The following is a 26,661-nucleotide window of genomic DNA, read 5'->3' on the forward strand; positions in this document are numbered from 1 at the left end:
TTAGACTAAGTATATAGTTTAATTTCTACAAGGCCTCCCTTTTAAGTTTTAGGGAATTTAAATGAAGTATATACAAATTAGACATTGCCAATATATACAAAAGTATTTTCTACTGTGTTTGAACAATACCAGCTATATCATGTTTCATTTCCAACAAAGAGGAAATTACAAAAACAGTCCAATAATGCATTTTCTATTAAGAAGCACAATACACGACGTAATTCAATTTTATTAAAAAATAACTTAAAATACAGAACAATCCCCTTTAGGAAGAAAAGCTATTTCTGTAGTCCATTCAGTAAACACACAAGTTGAATGGTGCAGCTGAGGGCTGTTCTTTTCCATGGAGAAAACACATGAGGCTTCTAGGGCTCACCTTTTCAGGATAAAATTCTACCCACAGCACAACCTGCAAAGTTACTGCCTGTGGGAGGTAGAATTCTAAAATGCCCTTCTCTCTTTTCATGCCCCAATCCCAGAAAACTGTAAATATATCACTTCTGTGATTACATTCTATGGCATAGCTGACCTTAAATAGGGACACTATCTCACACATGAACCGTGATCTAATCACATGAACCTTAAAACAGGAGGAAGGCAGAGAGATCTGAAGCATGAGAAGACCCCGATGGGCCACTGCTGGTTTGGAGATGAAGGAAAGCGCACAGGAGGAATGAGAGCAGCCTTAAGGAGCCAACAGAGCGGACCCCCGCTGACAGCCAGCAAGGAACTCAATACTGCCAACAACCTGAATTAACCTGGAAGCAGATTCTTCCCCAGAGCCTCCACATGCCGCCCTGCTGACCCTTGATTTCAGCCTTGTGAGACCCTGAGCAGAGAATTCAGCCATATCACGCTGGACTCATGAGCTACAGAACTGTAAGCTAAGAAATGAGTATTGCTTTAAGCTGCTAAGTTTGGGAAAATTTGTTATACAGCAATAGAAACTAATACACTGCCTAAAGGTAACTTTTCTTAATGTAATTAGATTTGGCAGTTTTGGTTTGAGTTCTAAATGCAGTTTTTTCCACTGAATATTATTAAAGCAATATTCTCCTCTGCAGGCAACTTTGGAGAATGCTCATATGAATCACACATTGTTTTATATTCACTATCAAGTGTTTGCTTGAGTCAGGTCCTACTTTCTAATGTACTCTCATCTATCAATTTGGCAAACAATTGGCCACTTAACCCTGTTTATGAACCTTTAATAGGTGATGGTTTTAATACATCCAAGGTCACCCCTCCATCCATCAGGGGTGGTCAGATCCCTTCAACTGAGGGTTCTTTCCCACTTCCCAAGTATAGCAGGCAAGGGGTAGGATGGCACAAAGTTCTGCATCAAATATCCAATATGAATTTCTTCTGCATAACTGGATAAAACTGGCACTAAGGTGATTAAGTACACTTGGGGGAAAAGCTCAAACTAAAGATAAAAAAACCCAAAATCTCACCAGTTTTTATAGGTCAAATCATTTTTACAGGAACCACCCAAGACACTGAGTATGTGTAATCTATGCAGTACTGCACACCCTGATTTCCTGTCTGTTGTCATAGGTTTACCAATCTCACACAAGGTTTCACTGCATCACTGCAGGCCACTGAAACAGGGAAACATGCTGGCGGGTGCTAAGAACAGTTCAACTGCTCTTACATCTCTTACTTGAAAGGCTTAAAAGCAAAGCCCTGAAAAATGTGTCCAAAATGGCGGCAGGTAGATCTTAGTGTTACTTTTGAAGCCCACTCTGCATTCAACTCTTCCAGGCATCAGTCCTGGGCAGCATACCCAAGTGGTCACCAACCCTGTGCCAATCCTGCCTGCTCCATGTCCCCCAGCCCACACCTGCGCTTGAGAGAAGGCTCTCCAAATAGTGAAAGTGGATACAGCTTACAATGAACCCTACTTGGGGCCAATGAATTTTTTAAAAATTTCTCTCTCTCTCTCTGATGGAATTCTAATGTATAGTATATAAGAATAATGCACCAAAAGTTACCAAGCACCAGAGCATAAACTGGAATAGAACTTTTTTTTTAAACAAACTGAACTTCTAATAGTATTTATTAAAAAAGCACATGAAACATTAGGGCTACAGAGACAGTGCAGATATTTATAGTTAAGGCTGATCTATTCTTTTTAACCTCACCCGCCAGCCTGAAATAAGACAGTGGGCTGTATTATGACCACGTTCTTGATCCTCTGAGACAACAAAGAAGAAAGGAGCCACTGCCTTATACTCCTGGTTACCATCAGTATCAATTTTGGGTGGTTTGTTTTTAAGAGCACACATGAATAAGACTGTGTAATTGGTATGCAAGTATTCGGCCACCTTTCAGTTCTCCTTCAGTTCTATGCTTGGGCAGCATAGATGCTAAAACCTTAAAAATGGGCAAAAAGAATCTGTATTCTAAGAAATACATGAGACAAATAATCTAAAATAATATTGCAAACTATACTTAAATTTCATGATTTCTTGATTCAAGAAAAAGAAATTAATTTCCATAGTTGGCTATAGTAAAATGTGGCGTACAAATATTTTAGGAGACATATCTGTATTTTAAATTCTATGCACATGTAAATGAACAAATAACAATTAAGAAGTGTCTATTTTTCAGATTCATCTCTAATACTGAAATAGAACAACAGACTGCCATTGAGTTTCTTAAATTTTTAAGTTACCAGATATTTACACATAGGATATAATTTGTATAAAAAAAGAGGGACACTTTCAACTATATCTGCTGCTTTCACTGGGACTTCGGTGATGAGAGTAACTTCGGTCACTTTCACTGTCAGAGCCGTAAGATCTACAACTCCTGTATAACAAGACAAAACAAATATACAAATACCTTTTAACTCTCAATCCTCTGAATTCCTGTTGAAGCTTCTTTTTTGATATGAGGGGCTTGAAAGCAAGTGACTTGACGAGGCACAGCATAGTGGGTATAAAAGTACAGTACTGACCATGACAACACTGTGGACTTTTCAAAGATGTTAGTGACAGATGGTGGTGATATCAAGGTGTAAATAAAGAAACAGCACTTCCTGGGAAATTACTTGAAATCCACTCAAGGAAATGAGAATAATTTTCCATGTTACCCAAAATGAACATCAAGATTTAATTAGACTGAAGAAGTAAGGGGGAAAAAGGCCCACAACAAGAGTTTCATTAAAAGACAAGGAAATCAAAATCAAATCAAAATGTGAGCCCAATGAGGGGTGAGGGTGAGGTGGGGCAGGGATGGGACCGCTGGGATAGTGATTCAAGAAGACTTTGGTTTTGGTCACCATTCAGTTATTTTGAGAAATATCCACAGAGTGCCAGTCACTTTGCTAGATGCTAAGGGCACACACACAGCAGACTAGAATTCCCTGGGGCTCAAGGGTAGTCTGGAATAGGGTGTAAGATAAATAAAACACACAGCAGGGAACATATCTCAGGGTGAGCAGTCAGGAAGGGCGTCCCAGGGGCAGTGAGTGGGTTATTTCAAGAGGCAGGATGGGAGATGGTGAAATGGGCATGTGAATCTCTAAGCAGAAAATAAAGGTTCCAGAATGTTAGTGCAGGGAACACAGAAAAGCCCAAGCTGGAGTTGGTAGGTGGAGAGGCCTCCATGCAATACTCAGGAGCATGGATCTGCCCCTAAGGTCACTGGGGTGTACTTGAAGAGTTTCAAATAAGGGAGTGTCTGTATCACACTGAAATTCTATAAGCACCACTGACTGTAATTGCAATGCACGGGGGTAGTGCAGTGGTGGTGAAGGAGGGTAAGACCAGAAGCCACCAGGAAAGAGACACGCAAAAAGTAACCAAAAAGACTTCTGCAATAACTATATGTTACATAAAACATATCTATGAATATATATTAACACATAAAAAACATTTTTAACCATATAAACCACAAATCCTGCTACTGAATCAAGTGACTGTGACATTTTATTATATACTTTTAAAAAAACTACCTTTTTAAAATTTAAAACACTGACAAATTGGCTATTATTTCTATCAAGTAACTCTAAAGAACGGGCCACAGTTTGAGTGGTCTTCTCTCTTTGTTCCTTCCAAAAGAAATGTTTGTCCAAGGATATGTGAATATTTAAGAATCCACTTTAAACATTAACCACAACCAATAAACATTACCCAGCAACTCTTAATACAAAGCCCACTTTCAGTAACTGCCTTTGGACTGATGAAATTCAAGAAGAGAAAGAAGAATTTCTGTCCTTAGAAGATGATGCTTTCTCTTCTATAGCAGTCTGTCGCCCCATAACCCAAGTGCCCGCAGTAACTTACAGTGCTTGAAAGAATAGAGACCCACCTGGATCGCCTATTGTAGCTTCTGCCTCGGTGATAACTGTCACTCCTCTGGCTTCTACTTCGGCTCCGACTCCTGCTATAGTAGCTATCATAAGTGTAAGACCTGCTTTAACAGCAATAACAAACACTAAATTTTCCCATTCAAATATTCATATACTCCCATTTCTTTTCAGGTTCTTAAGTGTCCTCATAGAAATATATATATATATAAAAGTGTCCTCATAGAACTAACTATATATATATATATATATCATATAGCACTATACGATAGAATGAAGATATATGTGCATAACATGTACTGGAAACATTTAATAAAACTGCCCCAAATCAGACTTACCATATTAAACAGAAAAACGTTAATTTTAAAAAACAAAACAAAACGTTAATTTCTTTTCTGCATTGAAAAATATCACAAAGTTGACACTGAGTTAGTGCAACTGAATCTGGTGCATCTTATAGGCAATTATAGTCAATAAACCCCTGCCTTTACAATTTGACATCAACTATCACTTTTGACATTAGAGCAAAATGGGTCAACAAATAAAAACTGTTTAAAAAGTCAAAGACATGTTTTCCCATGAAATACAACACCTTTAAAACGGGAATTAAAGGGTGGCTTCCCAGTCCCTGTCCATACCTGGACCGACTGCGGGGATCATAGGAGCTGCTCCTGGATCTGCTCCTGCTGGATGTTCTAAGAGTAACCACATGAGGGACCATCAATTTGTGGATCAGGACAGGCTACATAAAAAATCTTGGCATTTATTTACCCATTAAGGAGAAAACACAATGAAATTCAGCAGCTATATTTATTTAATTTTTCATATTAAAAGCATACTGGAATTTTTTTTTTTTAAAGCCTGTTGGGTTTCACAGGAAAGGTTTTAAGTTTTACATAATTCTTCTATGAGGTGCACATAAAGAAAGTCACTGGGGAAGAACTGGGTGGGGAAGGGGAAGACACAGGGGGGACACTGGTTTGGTATTGAGCAATGACAAGACCCTTTGCAATGGCTACTCCATTCTGCCTGTGCAGGGAGACAGATGGGAAATCACACTGTAGGGTGGGATTCACCAGCTCACCTGTGACTTTTGTAACTGCGGTAGGAACTGCTCCGGCTCCTTGTGCGGCCTCTGCTATACCACCCTCTGCTCCGACTTCTAGAGTAGCTTCTTGATCTACAATTAAGAGTGGAAAAAATATAATTATATTAACTCATTATGCTGTTAAAAGATTAATTACTAGTAGGGCAGGAGCGGGAAAACCCAATAGAGGAAAGGTCTTTGGAAAGGTCTCTCATAAACTCCTCACAGCAGGTATGACAAGAGATGGCTAATGAGAGTTTAAACTGAACAGAATGAAATAAAGAAAAAACAGAAAAGGCTGTTACAGGTATGTTCATAGGAGCCGTTTCTGTAATACCAGCAAAAGGAAACAATCCAAATCTTCATTAACAGCAGAATGGGTTTTAAAAAAATTAACACAGATATATATTAAAATATCCTAAAGTAGGAAAATTAACTACATTTACATGTATCAACACAGTTAAACCTTGGGAACATAATGTTGGGTGAAAAAGGCAAATGTAGAACATTTATACATATAAAAAAAGGATTCTATTTGAAAACAACAAAAAACATTATATATAGATAGAAACATTTACAGAAAGACAACAAAGAAAAACAAGAAAATTATAACAGAAGTTTAGAATAATATTTAACTCTTGGAGAGAAGAGAGAAAGTAGGGTAGCTTTAGGTTGGGCTCTATTATATCAAAGCTCTATTTTTTAAGATAGAAAATTATTTTCTATACCTTAATCATTTGTATGTTTTATACCTTAATGATTAAAAAATTTATACATATTTAATATTTAATAAAACAAACAAGAAAATTAATGCAATTTTGCCCCCACCCTGCATTCACTTGGCTCCCAATCCTTTTCCCCCTAGTTTGTACCTGTCATTCAGGATCAGAACAATACCCCTGTGTATATGCTACTAACGTAATATCGTCACAGGTTGTAGTTAGTATATACTTATGTTCTGGAAGACAGGTGCAGTTTATTTGCAAAGACATTCTGTCCTCATAAGATTCTAGTCATTTACTCAAACAATTACAGGGTAACTCTGTGAGGTGACTGAAAGATGAGTAGCAAACAGTCCTTGATTCCAGCGAGTTCACAGGCCAGAAGGGGAGTCAGGCCTGGGTGGGTAACCGAAATAGGGAGGCACAGTTTAGCTATCTCAAGTCTACCATCTGTGAGCTGCTCAACTTAAGAGCAAAATTCTCAGCATTTCTGAAATGAAATACTACCCACTCCAAAGGCAGGGGTAGGAAGGAAGATGACAGTGACCAGAACCACCAACAGCTCAGAGTTATCTGAGGGTGAATGGTAGGTAGACAATGAGCAGACAGACTGGCAAAGCTCAACAGGCACCTGCATCTAGACTATGAACCCAACCCAGAGAGAAAAGGCCAGAATTCACCAGCTCTCTGGGGCTTGCTGTGAATCAGAGCAGGAGGAAGAAGAGAAGCCCACATTCAAGCATGGAATGGTCTGAGGGATGAGGAAAGCCAGCAGAGGGCTTCCAGAAGGACTGAAAACATGCCCTGGCAGTGGCCATGCAGAAGTACCTGGAAATCTTAAGTCAGCTGAGTGAGATGAGGGGAGGGAAGGCACAGACTACAAACTGCAAGCAATTGAAAAGTAAACGGGAGATGGTTATTATAGATGGTAAATGTTGGTTCCTGTTTTTAAAGAAATCTGCGTAAGGGAAAAAAATGACTGATAAAAACTAGGAAGAAAAAACAAAGATTCTGAGTCTCTTTTAAGTTAAAGTGATGAAAAATCAAGCACAAAATAATAGAGGATATAAGAGGCAGTGAGGTAAAACCATGAAAAGTTTATAAGAAAAGAATACAAATTAGTTGTTAACTTCATACCACCATCACCATTTTTTTCAGTTGTAAAAATGCTGATTCTCTGCATTATCCAGTCTATGTCAATGACAAAAGTTAGATGTAACCTGAACCAAAAATCAATCAATCAAAAGATGATCCTTTTTTACCATTTCCTGCCCCTTGAATAAAGATCAACTAGATGCAAGTCTTGGGGCAGCTAACTTTGCCTCTCTGGCCCTCACCTTCCACTTGTATAAAATGGAGCATTAAATTACTGATTTCTAAATCCTACATATTCCGTAAATACAAGATTTCCTTCTAAGGCATGACTGATAGCAGAGAATGGGCTCACATCTTTAAAGATGGAGACCCTGTCCCCTATCACGGCAACGCATTGCAAGTATCAGGGAGCTTTAACTGATAGCAATAGTTTTTTACCCTGAGACCAAACTTCTTCCCCTGAAATCTCTACTCCCTGTGTCTTCAGTCTGCTCTGTGAGTTACATAGCACAAGCCTTCTCCTTATTTCCTCCAAGATATTTGGAAATAGTGATCTTGTCCCTAACTCTGATGTTCTTCCAAACAACAAAACGGTAATGGACTCCGCTTGGGAGACAAAAAGGAAAAAGAGTAACACTCACCGATAAGATGATGTGGAACTTCTCGATCGACTTCTTGAGTGACTATAGGAGACAGACCGTGTTCTGTGTCTTGATTTGGTCTCAGACTTACTTCTAGATCTACTTGGACTCCTGGACTGGCTATCACCATCTCGACTAGGTGTCTGCTCATCACTTGAACTCTCTTGATTTCTTGGCCTCCGGTTTAAGCGTGCCGTCTTTCTAACTTCATCAAAGAGAGACCCAGGTCGAACTTTATTTTTGCTTTTAATTTCTATTCTCAAACCCTGTGGTTTCACTTCAGGCACAGCAGTCAATGACTTAATGTCCGTAGCACTGGATGTGGTAGCAGATGGTGCTGCAAGGTTCCCCACACCTTGTAGGGGCTTCCATTTATTATCCATGAGGCTGGTCTGACTTTTCTCAGCTACCTCTTTCTTTATGGTACTTTCTACAGCACTGGCCAAGCTGGCAGAGCTGCTATCCTGTTTTCCCATCTCACCCACCATTTTGATTTCTGACATGCTGCTTTCCTGTTTTCTCAACTCTGCCTCAGGATACTCTGCTGGCATATCCTGCTTTAGAACAATGCTTATATCCGGGGTATCAAGCCTTGAATTTCCTAGAGGGGAAGCCCCCTCGGCCTTTGCTGGGGAGCTCCGATCAGGAGTGCAAATCTCCATGTTGTCATCTGCTTGAAGCATATCCTCTGCTCCGCTTGGGATGCTCTCTTCAATCTGCTGAATGTTTGGAGGAGAACTGACTACATTTTCATCAGTGTTTACAATAACAGGAGAAATGCTGAGTTTAATATCATCTTTAGTAGGCTGATCAATATCTGATGAAACTGTTGTGCTATGTTTACCTGAAAGGCTGCTGTCTTCACAAGGCTTCTCGGTTTGGGGAATACTTTCTTTTATGGTTTCACTATTTTCAGAAACTTGTTTTTTCTCTTTTGCCTCCTGAGTAACTTGCTTTTCATTAATCTCCTCCTCCTCCTCTTCACCAAATTCTAGCGGAGGCTGCCAGTGAAATGCTTGTTTTCGTTTTGGAGTCTTGTGCTTTTTATCTTTTTTTCCTTTTAATTTCTCTTTTGCCTTTTTGGTGTGCTCCCTTTTAATATTCTCCTTTGAGCTGTGTTTATGCTTGCGTGGCTTTCCTCTAGTATTTTCTGAATTGGAATAGAATCCCTCAGAATCAGAGGTTGAGGAGCGCTGTTTGCTTGATTTCCAGGCACTGTTACCATCAGGCAGTAAAGTATTTGCTGAAGACTTAGTTGTGGGTTTGGCTTTGATGTGAATTTCACCAGACTCTGACTCAGAATCCGAAGTGGCCTCACCTTCCTCCTTATCAGAAGATGGCCGGGGACTACTTTTATTGTTTTTAGTTACATCTCGTTCAGAATTTGACTCAGAGTCCCATTTACTCCCAGCATAATTCTTCCTTTTGGGCTTACTGCTATTTCTAAAGTGATCAGAAAGATTTTCTTTCAAAGTTCTTTTTTTTGAACGAGGCCATTCCCGTTCAGGCTTAGATTTCTCTTCATCTCTGTTTCTCTCCTGTTTATTATTCACTTCCATTTGGACTTGCTTCTCCTGGGCTGACTGCGTAACCTGAACACTTGACTGTTCACTGTCTGAAGAGTAATCTAAAGATGATCTGCTTTCACTGTATTTTCTATGACATGAAGACTTGTCTCTGCCTTTGACATATCTGTTACGAAGTACTTTTTCAGAGCTGCTGCTGTGCCTTCTATTTGAGGTGTAACTTTTTTTCCCACTGGATCTAAATTTTCTCTTGGCTCGTCTTCCATCATCACTGCTAACAGAAGAGTACGAACATGATCTACTACACCGTGAATGGTCACTGTATTTATTTCGTGAATGAGACCTAGATGAGGGAGACCTAGACCGTGAATGTGAACTAGCTGAACTTCGAGACCTTGTGTATGATCTGGAATAAGACCTACTCCTAGAAGATCTGCTCCTTGACCTTGGTGAACTTTCTGAACTTCTATCACTGTATTTTGAATAAGCACTACGATCACTTTCTGAATTTTTTTCTCTTTTATGGTAGGACGATGAACTACCAGTCTCTTTAATATTTGCCAAACTATAAGTGCTTTGGATGGGCAGCAAATGGGTTGTTTTAGCTTTCATTTCCTGGATTCGCTCATAAGAGGGCTTCCAGGGCTTCTGCCCAGGCTTCCACCTTGAAGGAGGGGGGCTGTCACTCAGTGGTATAACAGGAATATTTTCTGCCACCACTGGTTGTACTACAACACTTTCATTTTGTGTCACTGTTGCTCTTAAAGGTTCTGTTTTAACAGGTTTATTTTCACTTAACTGAGAGGCTGTTCTTCTCGGTGATTTTGATGCTGTTCTTTGGTGCCCTGACTTAGAACTAGATCTGGACTTTGATCTACTTCGAGAATGTGATGAAGACTTTGAGGCAGTCCTTGATCTTGAGCTTCCTCTAGAATAAGACTGCGAGTGAGATTTTGATCTGTATGAGTCTCTGCTGGAATGGGTTGAAGAGCTCTGGTCATCCTTATCAGATTTAGACCAATCCCTCTTGGACGAGTGATGAGATGATGACGAGGAAGTATGAGATCTCCTTTCTCTATCACATGAGGATTTCACTCGTCGGGTTGAAGATTTTAAGGATTCTATGTCAGACGGTACAATAATCCTTCTCTTCTTAGTCTGTTTGTGCCTTCTGCAATGTTTCTGCTTTTTAGCTTTCTTTTTATGCTTAACCTTTTTCTCTTTTCTGCGTTTTTTATGGTGACCATCAGAGTGTCTTGCTGTGCTCAGATCTGAATAATATCCATTATAGGACCACGATCGGGATCTCTGGGATAAGCTCCTTTCATCCCATCGGCTTGAACAGGGGTCACTTAACCTTATAAAAAGGACATAATATGCAGGCAGTTATTTACAAGCATGTTTTCTATGCTTTAAAATTAAAATACATTTGTTGTCAATACTAGGCATCAACAACAGCCTAGTTAACAACCAAGTACTAACTCTATCAATGCTTTAAGCACATGTAGGAAGGATAAAGCAAATAGCTGATAGGCTTGGTCCTGAAATTATAAAACTTCAAAGAAACAACTATTTAACAGATTTACTTACAAAAGGATTTTTCCAGAGTCAAATCAGGAATTTTCAAATTTGATAGGAAAATAGTTTTAAAAAGCAAACCAACTAATTACAAAAGCACTGCTGACCTACAAAATTCCTGGCTTTGATCTGCTCAATAATGCTCTGCATCCAAGAATAACTCCTGAGGAAGTCAAATCAAATTCCCAAACAATTTGCTGATTCTCTGTAGATCGGGGTAACTGCTAAAACTGTAAGAGAAGCCTCCTTTTTTTTTTTTTTTGGCTGCATGGCTTGTGAGATCTTAGTTCCCCGACCAGGGATGGAACCTGGGACCTGGCAGTGAAAGCTCCAAGTCCTAATCACTTGATCACCAGGGAATTCCTGACAAGTCTCTTTTTCTTTTCTTTAAAAAATAACCTTATTTATTTTTGGCTGTGATGGGTCTTCATTGTTGTGTGTGCTTTCTCTAGTTGTGGTGAGTGGAGGCTACTCTCTAGTTGCGTTGCGTGGGCTTCTCCTTGTGGTGGCTTTTCTTGCACAGGCTCTAGGGCACACGGGTTTAAGTAGTTGCGGCTCCCAGGCACAGACTCAACAGTTGCGGCACACAGGCTTAGTTGCTCCAAGGCGTGTAAGATCTTCCCAGATCAGGGACTGAACCCGTATCTCCTACACTGGCAGGCAGATTCTTTACCACTGAGCTACCAGGGAGGCCTGCCTCTTCTTAAGAAACTAGCATGACTATTGTTTTATCTCAGGATCATAGAGGTAATCAGTGACTTTCTGTTAAGGTTTTAGTTAAACTACTTAGTACAGAAATTGGGGGAAAAGTCAACGAAAACTAAGATGCAGGCTTTACAATATCAGTGCTAACATGAGAGCTCAAAACTGTTCTCAGTGCTACCATATCTATACCGCTTGCACACAGCAGATCACACACCTTGTCCTCCCTCTTTTAATTCTGAACCATTCTGCTGGATGGCCACAGAGAAAGAGAATTCTACCAGGAACAACTACACAGGGTCCCACTGGTATATTTTGCACTAGCTATTCTGGGGCCAGCCCCACTTCTAAACTAGATATTCCACTGTGGAGTGTCACTGAAGAGAAGAGATGGTACACTGCTGAAGAAGCGACAGTCCCTAGGGTCAGAAGTTAATACACACACTGGCTACAAATTTTCTTATCTACCCATTAGTGACCACAAAAAAAAAGGCTATGAAAGAATCTGCTATGTAATTTTTTTTTAAATAAAGTCCTGATTATTGCTAAAATTAAACAAGAAATCCTTAAGAAATTCAGTAGGGTAACGGTCTTGTGAGAGAAAATAGAATTTTGATTTACAAAGCCAATCATCCCTCCTTCCATTTCATCAAGCATTGCCAAATGTATTTTCTGGTCACAATCTAATTTTAAATATAAATCTTTAGTGAAAAATCCAGAAGTATGTCTCTATCCCCTTAAGACTTAAAATATAGCAGAGATAGGACTGTACTTATACTTACTTATCTCCTTTACTCCATTTCTCTCCACTAGGTGGTCTATATGCTCTTAATCTCTGCATTTCTTCTTTCCAGTGAGGAGGAGTTTCACTGCTATCATCATCATCTGATTCAGAACAGGATCTTGATCTTGGAGGTGTGTGATAGCGCTTTAAAAACAAAGTTAGGAATAACTATTTAAAAAATACTTCCCAACTATAATCTGTTATAGGACAGGTAAGTATAAGACTCAATCTTGGACACCATTCAAATGCAATAATGACTGAAGTACCATAAGGATGGTATAAAGTTAAATCAAACTAAAAGAAATAGGAAAGGCAGATATTCACCTGTAACCACACATAAACTTTTCCTTAGAAGTCCTAATGGTTATACTCATTAGCTTATTCAACATACTAAGATTTTTGAACATACTATTTCACATTCATTTCAGTATTTAAACCCATTCAAACATAGCAGTAAACACTGATCTAACAGCGGTGCCTTCGCATAACTACATATTAATTAAGAGAATACAACTAGCTCCTTGGACAGACTTCGGACTATACCTAAGATTAAAGCTAGGATTCGCCTACAGGTAAAAACATTTTACTGCTCAGATAACTAATTTGAAAAAAATTAAGTTTTAACACACATACAATTGTGCCCCTTCCTTTAATCTTCCGTCCAGACTTTGACACAGATGGTTTTTGGTCACTTACAATGGGTGTAACATCAGGAATTTTCCTGGAAAAGAAGATTGAAAATTAAAAATAAGCAAATGCTAGGCAGTTTTCTCAGTGTGTAAACGCAGAATTCATGCTCCTTTAATACAAAAACAGTTCATTTAGATCTAACACTTTTATAGAATGAGGCACTCCACATGACCTAATTTTCTAAGCAAATCCTCTGTTATTTTTTAAGTCTTTATTGGAGTACAGATGATTAACAATGTTTGCTATTTTCAGGTGTACAGCAAAGTGAATCAGTTATATATATACATATATCTACTCTTTTTTGAAATTCTTTTCCCAGATAGGCCACGACAGAGAACATTGAGTGGAGTTTCCTGTGCTATAAGTAGGTTCTCATCAAACAAATCCTTTAAATAAATGTTAATAGATACCATTAAAGGTATTATTAGTTCATTTAATTCTCATAACAATACTATGAAGTAGGTACTATTATCAACTCCTTTTTAAAAATAAAGAATTTTAAGATTACAGTTAAGAATATTGTCCAACGTCACACAGAGAAATGAAACATGACTTTTGCAACCATGATATAACAGGGTTTTCCCAGCCAGAAATCTGGCTCCAGATAAACATACAATACCACTATAAGAAAACTTCAACTAAAAAGTATATTATAGTTTTTTCGGTCATTTCATATTCATGATATCATTTGATTTTCACAATGAAAGAAGTAGGTACTTGTGGTAGACAACTGTTTACCTCATTTTCCTCATGAAGAACAAATTACTGAACCAAATGACCTGCCTCTAACTGTTCAGCATGAATTAATGTTCATCTGGGTATCTTTTAGATGCTGATCCTATGTTACCACTCTCCACCTCCTCCCCCACAACATTCCAATTTACTCTGCTGTATGGCCCGTAAACTGGTATTTTTAAAAGCTTGCCAAACTGCACTTAAGTGCAGCTGAAGATGAGAACAAATGAATTAGAGCAAGTGCAGAACCCAGCTTCTGCTAAACAAAGTCTAAGTGATAATGAGCTTAACTGCTGGCAAATTCAGTAAGATGGCAAGCTCTCTAAGGCTGACATTCCTTCTTTCCTATCCTTTCATATTGCATATCTTGCATTCTTAGCACATTAATTTTAGCTCCCAAGTGACTGATCAAATCTCAAGCATTCTAATGAAATAGATCAACTTGCTATCTTTGTTATGACACAACTACCTATCAATTATGATTTAAAATAATTCTGCAGGATATAACTTCCAAAGATATTATGTAACCAAAGAGGAGTGATGACCAAATAAACTTACCAATGATATTCAACCATAAATACAAGACAGTGGTATAAAATACATTAAAAAAATAGCAGAAACAGATCACCAACCCAGGCTGGATGCATGAGACAAGTGCTCGGGCCTGGTGCACTGGGAAGACCCAGAGGAACGGGTGGAGAGGGAGGTGGGAGGGGGGATAGGGATGGGAAATACATGTAAATCCATGGCTGATTCATGTCAATGTATGACAAAAACCACTACAATATTGTAAAGTAATTAGCCTCCAACTAATAAAAATAAATGAAAAAAAAAACAAAAACAGATAATAGGGGTCAGCAAACTTTTTCTTAAAAGTCTAAGAGAAAGTATTTTAGGATTTCTAGTCTAAGAAGAAAATTAAAGATGATTATGTAACAAAAAGAAAACAAGTTTTCACAAATGTTTTATCAATGAAATTTGAAATATAACACCATGATGTGTAGTGCACTGAACAGCATATGTAACAATGACAGCACCACATACAAACTCTCTGCAGCTCCTCAATCCTGCTGCTACAGCATAAAAACAGCCCAAGAAAATAGTGAACAAATGGATGTGTCTGTGTTCCAGTAAAACTTTATGGACACCGAAATTTAAATTTCATATAATTTTCACATATCACGAAATATTATTATTTGATTTTTTTCCACAAACATTTAAAAACATAAAAATCACATTTAGCTCATGGGCTGCACAAAACCAGACAACAGCCTGAATTTAGCCCATGGAGGACTGTAGTTTGCCAACCCCTACTAGATGACACTGAAATTGACCTTTCAAGTTTCCTACTTTCTGGCAACTAGATGGATTTGATCAATGAATGGTGTTTTCTATTTTAAGAAAAAAGAATCCCACTAAGATTTGTTCACAAGACAGAATTCTTAGAATTTTAAAATATCTAACAGTCTAAACAATAATCTTATATAGAGACTTAACTGTGAACAAGGACATCTCTATAACTTCTCAGAATTCAAAATAACTCTTCAATTGCCAATTACACCAACCACTTTATGGTATTTCTAGTCATAAAACATTTCTCTTAACAATTCTAAACTTGAGTGTAACACACAAAATACATTAATTACTACTTTTTGAAACCAAATCTAAAGCTACCTTTTAGCTTTTCTAATATAGAGGAGTTGCCACTGAGTAAGTTAACAACAGTAATATATGATACTAAATTATACCCCCAGTCACCATGCAATAATTTTGCACCACTAATTGGAGTATGTTTTAAAACGTGACTGGACCCAAAGAGTTCAACTAACCCTCTGTTCTGGTAACCAAAATCTCACCTCTAATGAAAGGTTAAGTAAATGAAGTTAGTAATGAAATCTTCCCAGATCTCCACTAAGAACTCTCCCTGGTCAACTTGGCAAATTCCCTTTCTCTATTAGTAGAATATGAATTTTGAAAGGTAGGGTCCATGGCACTCATGAATCCAGTATCTCCCACAGTATATCTCAAAGTGCTTTGACTACGGGTCACGCTCAATAAATGAGTGTGGACCTGCAATGAGCTGACAGGAATCATCAGTCAGAGAAATGAAAACATGCAGGTTAATCATCCTTACGGTTCAGGCTCCACTGTGACAAGAGGCATATCTCTTCTCAGTAAAAATCGGTTCTCGGGCACTGGAGGAATCTCTTCTGGGCGGACCACAGGCTTTTCCCTTTTAGCATTTGAATCAATAGATCTTTTTTCATTGGTATCACTCCTCTCAGAGTGACTTAGAAAGAACAAATCAAATCGCCAATTAAAATGTGTATATCTAAATTTTTAATATTAAATAACAATATAATAACATAATTAACAGCAAAACTACTGATACCTTGCAAATCCCACTAAAAAGGTTAAGAAAATTTTCATAAACAGAACATATAAAACATGAGCGAGTGAAACAGTCACTGCACTAAAATTCTGATATAAGAATTGCCAAATGATCCTTTCTTTGAGAGTTTTAGGGATTGTTTTTACCTACAAATGCATAAATCTTTGATATAAAACATCTGTGCTACCCTTAGATTTGCAAGATTTCAATATAAACTTCCTAAAATACTATCCTTTTCAACAACAGGTAACAAAGATAAGTTTACAGAATCACACATACTGTTCCCATTCCAGGGTGTTTGTTTTTTAGGTAAGACTACCCTGGTGTCTCACACTTACCCTTTTGGGCTTATTATATGTTTATTCCTTGGCTCTTCTGAACTGCTTGCTTCCTTTCGTCTCTTTTTAGAGTGTTTAACTTTCAGTCTCCTCTTATGTTTCCTTCGTCTGCTTTTCTCATGTTCAATTTCACTTTCTGAAGATGATTCTGAAGAGGATGAGGAATTGGAAGAGGAATCCGAGACTTCTGAATGAGTTGGCTTCTTCCTTTTTTTCTCAAAAACTTTTAATAAATAGTAATAAAAGTATTAGTATTGAATTTCACTGCCCACCTTTCAGAGTAAAAAAAAAAATGATTACCAAGTATTATAAAACATGTTTTATATAAAGCACACTAAACATTTAAATAAACTTTTTTTTCAAGTTGATAATACAATTTGCTGCTGACACTATAAGGTAACAAAGCCCTCATGAAGTCTATATATTAGTTCAGTCAGATAAGAAAATAAGTAACTACGTAACATAACATGATAAATGCTTAAAGAACAGGGAGGAAAACACAGAGTAGAGGGAATAAGGCAAGTCGAGGTAACTTAAGATAACATTTGAGCAGAGACCTGAAAGAAGCGAGGGATGGGGGTCATGCAGATATCTGAACAAACAGTATTCCAGATAGAAGGAACAGCTAGCACAAAGTCCCCAAGTGTCTGGCATGTCTGAGTAAAGATTAACACTGCTGGGAAGACAATGAATATGGAGAGATTAGAGAAACAGCAGAAAGCCAAAACCCCTTACAGACCACTGTAAAGACTTTAGTTTTGGTTGACAGAGAGGGAACCCTTGGAGAAGTTGGCTCTGGTTGCTGCTGAGGACTGTAGAGGATCAAGTGTAAGCAAGAAGACCAGTTAGGAAGCTATCATTACTGAGAAAAGATTATACAGAAGCAATGACGAAGGCAAAGTGAACAATAGTGAAGCTATTGGAATAATCCAGGTAAAAGATATTTGGGTTTGGACCGAGTTGACAACAGGTGAAGTAAAAAGAAAAGGTCAGAGCTGGAAAGATTCCTGATGGATTGGATACAGGGTATGATATGGAGGCATCAGGGCTATTGATATACTCCTCATGGGAGTTTATTCCACTATTGAAATCTAGGAGGTATCTTTAAGTTTTAGTTTTTAACAAGTGTTACCTGTATCCTAGCTTCCTCTGCTCTCAAAAAACACTCTTACCGTCTTTTGTTGACTTTGTGGCAAGCACCCCGCAGTCAATAACTCGTACATCTGCATAAGGTCTACTTGCAGCATCAGTTTTCAGATTTTCAATTTGTTCGATTACTTCAAAACCAGAAATAACTAGTCCAAAGACAACATGCACCCTGTCAAAATATAAATTCAAGAAAAACTGGTTTGATGATAGTTAAGCCAAGAGCAGTAATCAAGACAACTGTTGTTAAATGATATGTTCACAGACCTGAAAATAAAAGTGTCTGATGTATGAAGCAACTAGAAGGAAATTAGAAGTTCTGCTTCATAAAAGGAAAAAAAAAAAACAAAAACAAAAAACTGCTCAAACTGGGCCTTAGTTTTCTGCTTTTAAAACAATGATTCTTAACTATTTTACAGTAAAGAGTATAACAATCAGATTGCACTTGATACTGAGACACCATCCGTGAGCCCTTTAGTGACATGTGATCTCAAGACTACTGCATCCTGTGATACTTAGGGAGAGCTTGGCTATGAGAGAGTAACCCAGAGGTCAAGAGTGCCCCCTTGAGGGTTCACCACAGTCTAATTGGTTGGACTGGCCACCAGCACACCTCCCCAACATAATAAGAATGTAACGCTTACCCATCCAGGTGTGGAGCAGGTTTTGTGGTGCTGTGCAACAAACACCAACACAAAGATGGTGGAAACCGGGTGTTCAGGTGTACAGAGCAGAAGGGTTTAAAAGCACAGCATGTAGAGAACAAAGAGGTAAAGATAAAAAGGGGAAAGAGTTAAACATGATATACTCCTAAACTTAATAAGCTTAAAAACAGCAATAGTAGTCATTTTACTGATTAAAAATACCCTCAAGGTGACAATGTATTACAAACTTTTATCTCTCCAATATGAAGACTATATATACACACATATATGTGAAATAGGTTTGAAATATACAGCATAAATATACATTAAAATTAAAATTACTCTCAAATCTGAAACAATGACAATAACAAAAACAAATACAAACTCAAAACTTATCAAGATAATTAAACAAGAATAAAAAACATCTAGCCATTTGCTTATGGAAAGAAAAGTGTGATCAACACTTAACAAGTGCCCCACACACTTAATTGAGTTTTTCTACTAGTTATTTTTCATACTGAGTTAGTCTGCATCTTTTAGGCAGGTAGTTGGAGGTAGGCCTCGGGAGTCGTTTTTAGAATTTCCTGCCCCTCTTGCTTCACTTAAGCTGCCACTCAAAACAACTCAGAAAACGCAATAGGGAGCAAATTTTCTATCTGCCAACACTTCTGACCACAAAGTAAGTAATCGTGGATAACATTACAAATACTTTACATTTCCATGGCCCAAAAAACATCCAACTGGTTGCTTTACAGTCACAAATTGGCAGATAGCCACTCTTGGGAAGCCTATGGGGTGTATTATGGTTAAGCTATTTTGAACCCAAGCTGGTTTTCCCATAGCATTTTCACAGATCTTCAGACTATGTGAATTACAGTGGAAAAAAATTCAAAAGTAGATAACTAGACTCTATCACAAACATCTTAGTTTATGAGAAAGAGAAATAGTATTTGAGAGAATGGTCACTGGATTATCAGACCATGTTCAAGCAGTCAATTGCACTAGAAGCTCTTATGTCAATTATTATAATCATTTCAAGGAAACTCTAAGAAATATAATTCAATAAAACATAACTTTAGCCTTCAATACTAAAAAATATTATTCCATCAGGAAATATAACACATATATTTACATTAAGAATTTTTAGTTCTGTAACATTACTACAGTTTAGCTTTAAAAAATTAAAATATCAACTCAAGAAGTGGCAGAATTTTAAAGGGAATCTTGAGTTTTAAAACCACTAGTCTCAAATTTTTCCTAGAAGATTGAGAAGTGGTAGTTTAAGCCAATGTAACCATAAAAATGAATAAAAACAGAAGAAAGAAGAAAAAGAAAATGTAGCAAACGGTGAGGCACTGATGCTTAAATCGTGAAAGGAGCATCCAAAAACTATCCTGACAGTAACTTTAATACAGAAATGTGCTTCCCATAATTATGCAACTTTATTAAACACAGTAAAGACAGTAAAAATTAGGACATATGCTAGACAGTGATTCCACTGTATGAAAGATGGAAAGAGGTAAAAATTTTAAAGCTAAAAAATGTTCTATAATGTAAAGGATCAGTCTCAAACATGTAGCAGTGAAAACAATAACGTATTAGATAGATTTCCCTTCCTTGGGTCTTTCTCTCACAACTCTCAGATATTCTGGTATTGAGGAAAAGTCTACATATTTTCTTAAAACATACAGAATCCAATTCAGTTTGTACCCTGGTTAATAGAAGTGCTGTAAAAACCATCTTAGGGCAAATCTTTGGAACAAATGGTGTGATTAAAAATTTGAACTTACTACAGTGATGCAGCAATATACTACTTGAAACTCAATTTGAGAATAGAACCTTTATGACAGATTCAAGTTTTGTTTTTAATTCAAGTGAGAACTGAACACAAACTCAATCCTTTAGTGCACTAGTAAAGAGAACAAATGAAGACAAGAGCAATGTTTTCAAGGATAAATTTCAACTGGCCCAATATGCCTAAACAGGTGTGAATAACTAAGTCTATTACTTGCATCTGCAATTCAGGATGCAGAAATACAAACTTACGATTTAATTGGGTTAGGCTATATAATAAGAATACTGGAAGTAGCTTAACAAAAAGAAGTCCTCTGGAGTTCTCAGCCCACATTCTAAGAGCAGAAATTCCAAGGTAAAGCAGGCTTACTGGAATTGGGCTGATGGGCAAGGGAAAAAAATGATATGCAATGATATGCTTGGTCCAAGCCCTTCAATTCTACTAAAATAGACAAAGAGACCTCACCCCACTAACTCTTCATTGATGTTTCAAAACATTAGAGCTGTAAGGACCAATGTAGTGATAACATATGCCCAGTCAGTTAAGACCTTAAAGCCAGGGGCTATCATAAATATGTAAGTTTATACATGCTTATGAAAACACACCTAAAGGAGAAATAGCCACAAGAACATTTCAAGTTAGAAAAGCTTACAATATTTTCACATTTCCATTTTCTACTGTCACTCAGATACTGATTTTCCAGTTTCCCTCACCTTTGAATCTGCTTTAAAAATACATGCACAAGGGTTCATCTAAACCTCATAAATCCTAGAAACAGAAAAGTTATGACTGATACTCCAAAAAAATAATCTACTTTTTTTTTTTACCATTATCAAAGCAGATTTTGGCCTTATACAGAAAGTAACAGTTCTGTACTGAAATGAGATATAAACCATTATATACGATATACCTCACTCCCCAAGATGTGTGGGAACTTGGTGGTAACAGGCCACTGAAATTAAAATTATACTTCCCAGGATTTACTATGAACAATAAAATACACTTATTTTACATGTACTGCTGCCACAGATCAAGCAGAAAGTTTTTTTCTTAAAATGGTTCAATGCATATAACAATAGGATTAAAGAGATAAATAAAGGTAAAGAAAGAAAAAGAGAGAGCCTTAGAGTAATGAGACATTACCTTTGGAGCGCACGGTGTAACACTCTTTCTGTAAATTTTACACAAAAATGGCAAGAAATAAATTGTAATACACTTTTAAGACAAGACTGAATCTATGTTTTAATATCAATATAACTTTGAAATTAAATACTTTCAAGTTTTATGCAAAGCAAGAAAGCTTTTTAAAAAGGAGGGCTCTAAATTTTCTTTCACATAGGATATGTATGTAGAGATGGATTATGCTTAAGAGAAGCATTGTGGTTGAAGTGGGAATCTGCTCAGGTCCCTAATATTTGTAACATCAGAGTGTGAATAATAGTTAGAAACAAAACATTATATTTCATTTTACAAATCCTAGAAACTGGCTAAGTCAACTAACATCTTTTTCAAAAAGATAATAATGTATCTGGAATACATACATAAATATAAAAATCTGAATGCCCAGGAGCAGTTACTAGAGGTACAAAACAAAAATCTCAATGGAAAGAACTGAGTTAAGAGATTTCAAAACAAAATTCCAGAGAATATTTTTTACTAATTCACTTCAAATAATTAAGGAACCTTTCATGTTTCTACATTTGAAACCTTTTTTGGTTACACATCACATCAGACTACTATATGTTATGAGTTAATGAGCAAATGTTTAGATTGTAGTTTCTGTTCACTGCCATTACACACACTCTTTTAGTTAAGTCACTGAAAATAATAATAATAATGATAAGGCAGCATACCTAGAATTTTAAGAATCTTCTCAAAGTATAAGAAGGCAAGAGAAATGAAAGTGTAAGAAAATGTATGCTATCAAATCTTTGTTGGCTACAGTACTTTATTTTCCTCTCAAATGTCTCATTTTCCCCATCATAAAAATTTTTTGTTCAATGAATATACACTGTCTGACCAATTTTAACTCAATTAAAATTTAAACATATCTATTACTATTCAGACCAAAACCCATATTATATACAGTGGACAAAATTCTTTACAGGGGTTTCGGACATACTAAATCTTAAAATATTTAAAAATGTTAAAAGGCACTGATACACGAATGACTGTCAAAAAAGAATATGTTTCAAATAATGTGGTGTTTCCAGTGAATGTTATGAAAAAAAAGTCACTCTATTTGTAAAGTAGTATGAGAGAAGGAAATAAAGACAATCTATTTGTCATAACCTTTAACATGCAGTTTTCCCCTTCAACTCCTGAAACTGTCATGCCTGTTAAGAGGCAACAAATTGTACAAAGTGACAAAGCTCATGTAAGGGCAATGGAAACTAACCAAGCCATGTTACAGTGCTCTACCTATCATTCCAGAAGTCACTAAAATTGAACAGCTTTAAAAAATTCAGCACTAAAATTAACATAATACACACCAAACACCACAAGATACAGAATTGCATTCATGCTGCTAACACAAATGTCACACAAACACTAAGTAATATTCAGACTGGATGTCAGGGATGACACTTGATATCCAGAGAATATGGATTATGGTTAAGTGTCATGAAATCTGTTCATGAAAAATCTTTAACATATGAAGGTACTGTTCCTAAAAAAACAAGGAAAAAAAGCCAGAACTTCTCAGGTTATTAATACTTAGTAGCATTTCTTCTCAAACTCATGAATATGTGGAAAGAAAAAGCATTTCTACCCCCAAATATCAATACAGCTTTGTAAAGCCCTGAAACTAAACCACCCCTCAACTCCTCTTGCTCTGCTACTCTAGAACAATCAGCACTTCTCTCATCCAGGTGAGTAGCTATTCTAAATGACACAGAAGATATCCTAAAACTTATGTTTTCCTCCCACAGTCCTATTTATAACAAGATGTAACAAACAAGATGAACTTTTGTTTAAAATTCAAAGTCTGACTTTTTGACTATCCTATTTTCTTAAATTTTTATAATTATCATGACCACTAACAGTGGCAAATGACAAAGCCTGTTCTCGAAGGTTCTGTGGGTATTCCCACTCCCTGGTGTGCTATAAGGCCTTCACAGACTAAGCTGAGGGGGATAAGCATGATCATTACTCCAATATGCTCTAACAGCAGCCAGTGAAGAAACTGGCTGACTTTGGTAAGATGAACCATAGCTGCTTTGAACCACCTTTCAGACTGATGAAAATTAAGCAATTACAACTATTTCTTTTAGGCAAGACAATATTTGCATATAAATCACTTAATATACTAAAAAATTTAGGATCAACCTATAAAAACACTTTATTCCTTTAATGTCTGCATTTTCACACCAAAATGCATTATTTATATTTGAAAGTGAGCTACATAATTTACAAACAGAAAAGGAAAAACAAAACTAACTTAAGGCACATGGTAAGACTAGATACAAAGCTTCCTGATAGGTTAGTGCTCTAACCCAGGAGAATAGTTATTTCATACAAAGTTATAAAGTACCTAACTAATCTCTTTAATCTATGTTATGCAGTATCTTCTTCATCTTTCTGATGAATGAAAGACAATGAAAATCAGAGCCAGACTTAATAGTTATTACTGATAGCTAAAGGACAAGAAAAATGCTTTCCTGTGTGTCATATTATTTTTCCAGCAACACTTGATGCATCTAAAACTGACTTAAAATTAAAATAAATTCAAGGGAATTCCCTGATGGTCCTGAAGTTAGGACTCTGTGCTTTTACTGCTGAGGTTCAATCCCTGGAACTAGTATCTCACAAGTCTATAAATAAATAAATAAACTCAGAGCAGACTGGTCAATAAACCTATGTAGCATACAGTGTTCAGCATGCTCTTTTTAGCTATCAATTTCTTCAAGATTATGAGAAAAACCCCTATAACCTAGACTGCATATGTCTTTTCTTCCTTATTTAACATTATCTATAGAACACAAAGACTGGACTAGAGGATCTCTAAATTCTTTTCTAGTCCTAGACTTTATAATCCTGTAACTTTTATTGTAGCCTCTTCCTAGTCTTTGGCCTAAAAAATAAGTAATAATAAAATGAACCCCATTAACATGGTCCCACAGGTCTTTGAATTCCTTCAAAAATACCTCAGCATGAACAAACTATTACTTCCTCAGTGATTCATGGGGATAGTGCCATTGATTACTTCTTTCAAGTTTCTTGAACAGTACTATTCCAAAAACAATTAGTTTTCTTCTATTTAGGTCCCTAAAAGCAAAATCACTATAACTAATATACTAGTAGATATAAGCAGTTATTGGAAAAATTATAAATAGCTTTATACAAAAGACAATCTGGTTTTTATCATACACATAATTTTTCCACCCAAAGAAAGCAACATATACAAAATATTTTAATAAAATGATGTATATGCCTTAGGAAGGAGAGGTCTCAAGTGTTTTAAGTAGTGAAGACAATAGTTGTTACAAAAAGCACAAGAATTCTTGAGGAACATTTTGCTCAAGTACCCACACTAATTGCACCAAATTTACTCCTTGGAATTACAAGGTAACAGATTTATAACATGAACTACAAATACAATTTTGCAAGGATTTATTAAAAGTCCTTATTAAGCAAACTATAATGGCAGTTCTTGACATTTTATGATCCATTCTCACACTACCGTTTCTTTTTCAGACTGCAGAACTGCTGCTCAAGGTGCCAAAGAAGAAGTGTGGGAGGAGGATAAAATGTAGGAGGGTCACCCCTGGGAAGCTATCTGACAGCTCAGTGACCATCAACCCTCGGAACCTCAACTTTCAGAGCAATTGTCCGTGATCATCTACACAACTTGAAGATTGTACATTATGCTTTTTCTTAACTACTTCCAATTCCAAATAGATCTGGGCTTGCAAGATATAGATTTTCAAAGATACTTCTTTCATGGGCCACCATCTCCATTTTACTTATTCTTTGTATAAAAGCAAGGAAACATTTTATTTAGAAAAGTGAATGTTAGTTTTATCTCATCCTGAACCCCCTGAGGAATTGGTACTTTTAGCCCGTATTAAAAAAAGCACGTGCATAAAAGCTTCTTAAAAAAAAAAAAAAAAAAGAGGATTTTGTGACTGCAAAAATGTTTAATTACTTCCAAGATTGTTTTTAACTGAAAACTCATTTCCAAAAGTAAATTTCAAACTAAAAGTAGGAAAGTTTCTTTTAATCACAAGTTTACAGTGATCTTAGTGCCATCCATAAGCAGTTAATTATAAAAACAAGGTTAAAACTTAATCCTAATTTATAAATGTTAAAATTTTCATTTGGCATTCCTTGTCAAAACATAGTCCAATGTAAAATTAAGTCATGTAGAAAATAGACATGGCTTTAATTTTGGTTGATGCTAAACATTTCTAGAAAAGACTTAAGCAAATACTAAGTAACCAAAAAACAAGATACTCTAAATTTTTTAAAGTGAGACTCTCATATACTGAATTTTAATCAATGCATATACATGCATGGGTTTTATCTCTTAACATTTTATAAATAAGCTAATAAGTATGTAACAATGGAAAGAAGCTACTGCTACCCGATAAATCAAAATTTAAAAGTAGTGATATAAAAAAGGGAATCTAAAAGAAACTTTAGAGCCCTCAGATGGTAGCTTTTTGACCAATGAATCATTAGTTTATCATGTTCACAGTTCAGATAAGCTTAAAAATGGAAATGGGAAACCTTAATCAAAGAGTAAACAGCTCCTACATTAAGTTTTTCAAAATATTTCCCATTATTTCTTTTGGCTCTCAAGGAGATTAACAATAGACAAATATTCTAGTTAAGTGTAGTAACTAATACTCTATGGGATCAAAAAAGATAGAGGAGTAACTGTTTTAGGCCTTCTTTTTTTCCTGTACAACTCCAAGCATTATTCCCTTCTGTCAGCTTTCCATTTTTAGGACATTCTTGGCAACAGAATGCCCCTTATCTGAACTTTATCAGATCATGTTGGAATTTATTTTTCACACAAACATAAAGTGTGAGATTTACTTTATATGAATACTTTACTCCTTCAAAGACAGGGAAGCGCCATTCATACCCATCCATTCAGAAAGATGACAAAATTTTTTTCTGGTATGGAAAAAATATCTCTCCAATATACAGAGCATAACTGCAGAGATTTACTTTCAATCAAAAGCATTAAACCCCATACTAGGCAATTACCTTTCATATTTTAGATCATGTAGTTATAATAAAAATAGGTTTTGGAATAACTTTACATAAGAACACAACAGAGAGTATGCCAAAAGTCTTTCAGATGAGAGATAACTAAGGTTTTGGTTGTGTATACATGTACATGTAAAAGTGTTTGTTTTTTAAAAAACAAATCTATCATTCTAAAGTTTTCTAAGTGATAACAGCACAAATTTTTGGTGAAAATGAAAGCAATATTGGGTTAATTCAATTATGCATAGAGAT

At 36.4% G+C, this 26,661-nt stretch overlaps 1 protein-coding gene across 5 annotated transcripts in view; it reads right to left on the bottom strand.

Moving 5' to 3' along the window:
- NKTR (natural killer cell triggering receptor) overlaps positions 1-26,661 on the bottom strand; it is a 40,566-nt gene continuing 13,905 nt past the window's right edge. For 2 of the 5 annotated variants that reach the window (XM_043442645.1, XM_043442647.1), the window contains 11 exons: positions 18,396-18,425; positions 17,778-17,923; positions 16,606-16,828; positions 16,010-16,165; positions 13,084-13,171; positions 12,449-12,594; positions 7,861-10,743; positions 5,400-5,495; positions 4,954-5,010; positions 4,318-4,422; positions 1-2,814 (listed from right to left, as the gene is read on the bottom strand). In XM_043442645.1, coding sequence (XP_043298580.1) covers positions 2,727-2,814; positions 4,318-4,422; positions 4,954-5,010; positions 5,400-5,495; positions 7,861-10,743; positions 12,449-12,594; positions 13,084-13,171; positions 16,010-16,165; positions 16,606-16,828; positions 17,778-17,923; positions 18,396-18,425 — 4,018 coding nt within the window. In that variant the 3' untranslated portion in view covers positions 1-2,726. Of the gene's footprint in view, positions 2,815-4,317; positions 4,423-4,953; positions 5,011-5,399; positions 5,496-7,860; positions 10,744-12,448; positions 12,595-13,083; positions 13,172-16,009; positions 16,166-16,605; positions 16,829-17,777; positions 17,924-18,395; positions 18,539-21,333; positions 21,362-26,661 lie in introns of those variants that run through there. The other 3 variants (XM_043442646.1, XM_043442648.1, XM_043442649.1) reach the window with 3 other exon arrangements.

This window comes from Cervus canadensis, chromosome 22 (genome assembly GCF_019320065.1).
Source record: "Cervus canadensis isolate Bull #8, Minnesota chromosome 22, ASM1932006v1, whole genome shotgun sequence".
Classification (NCBI taxonomy): domain Eukaryota; kingdom Metazoa; phylum Chordata; class Mammalia; order Artiodactyla; family Cervidae; genus Cervus; species Cervus canadensis.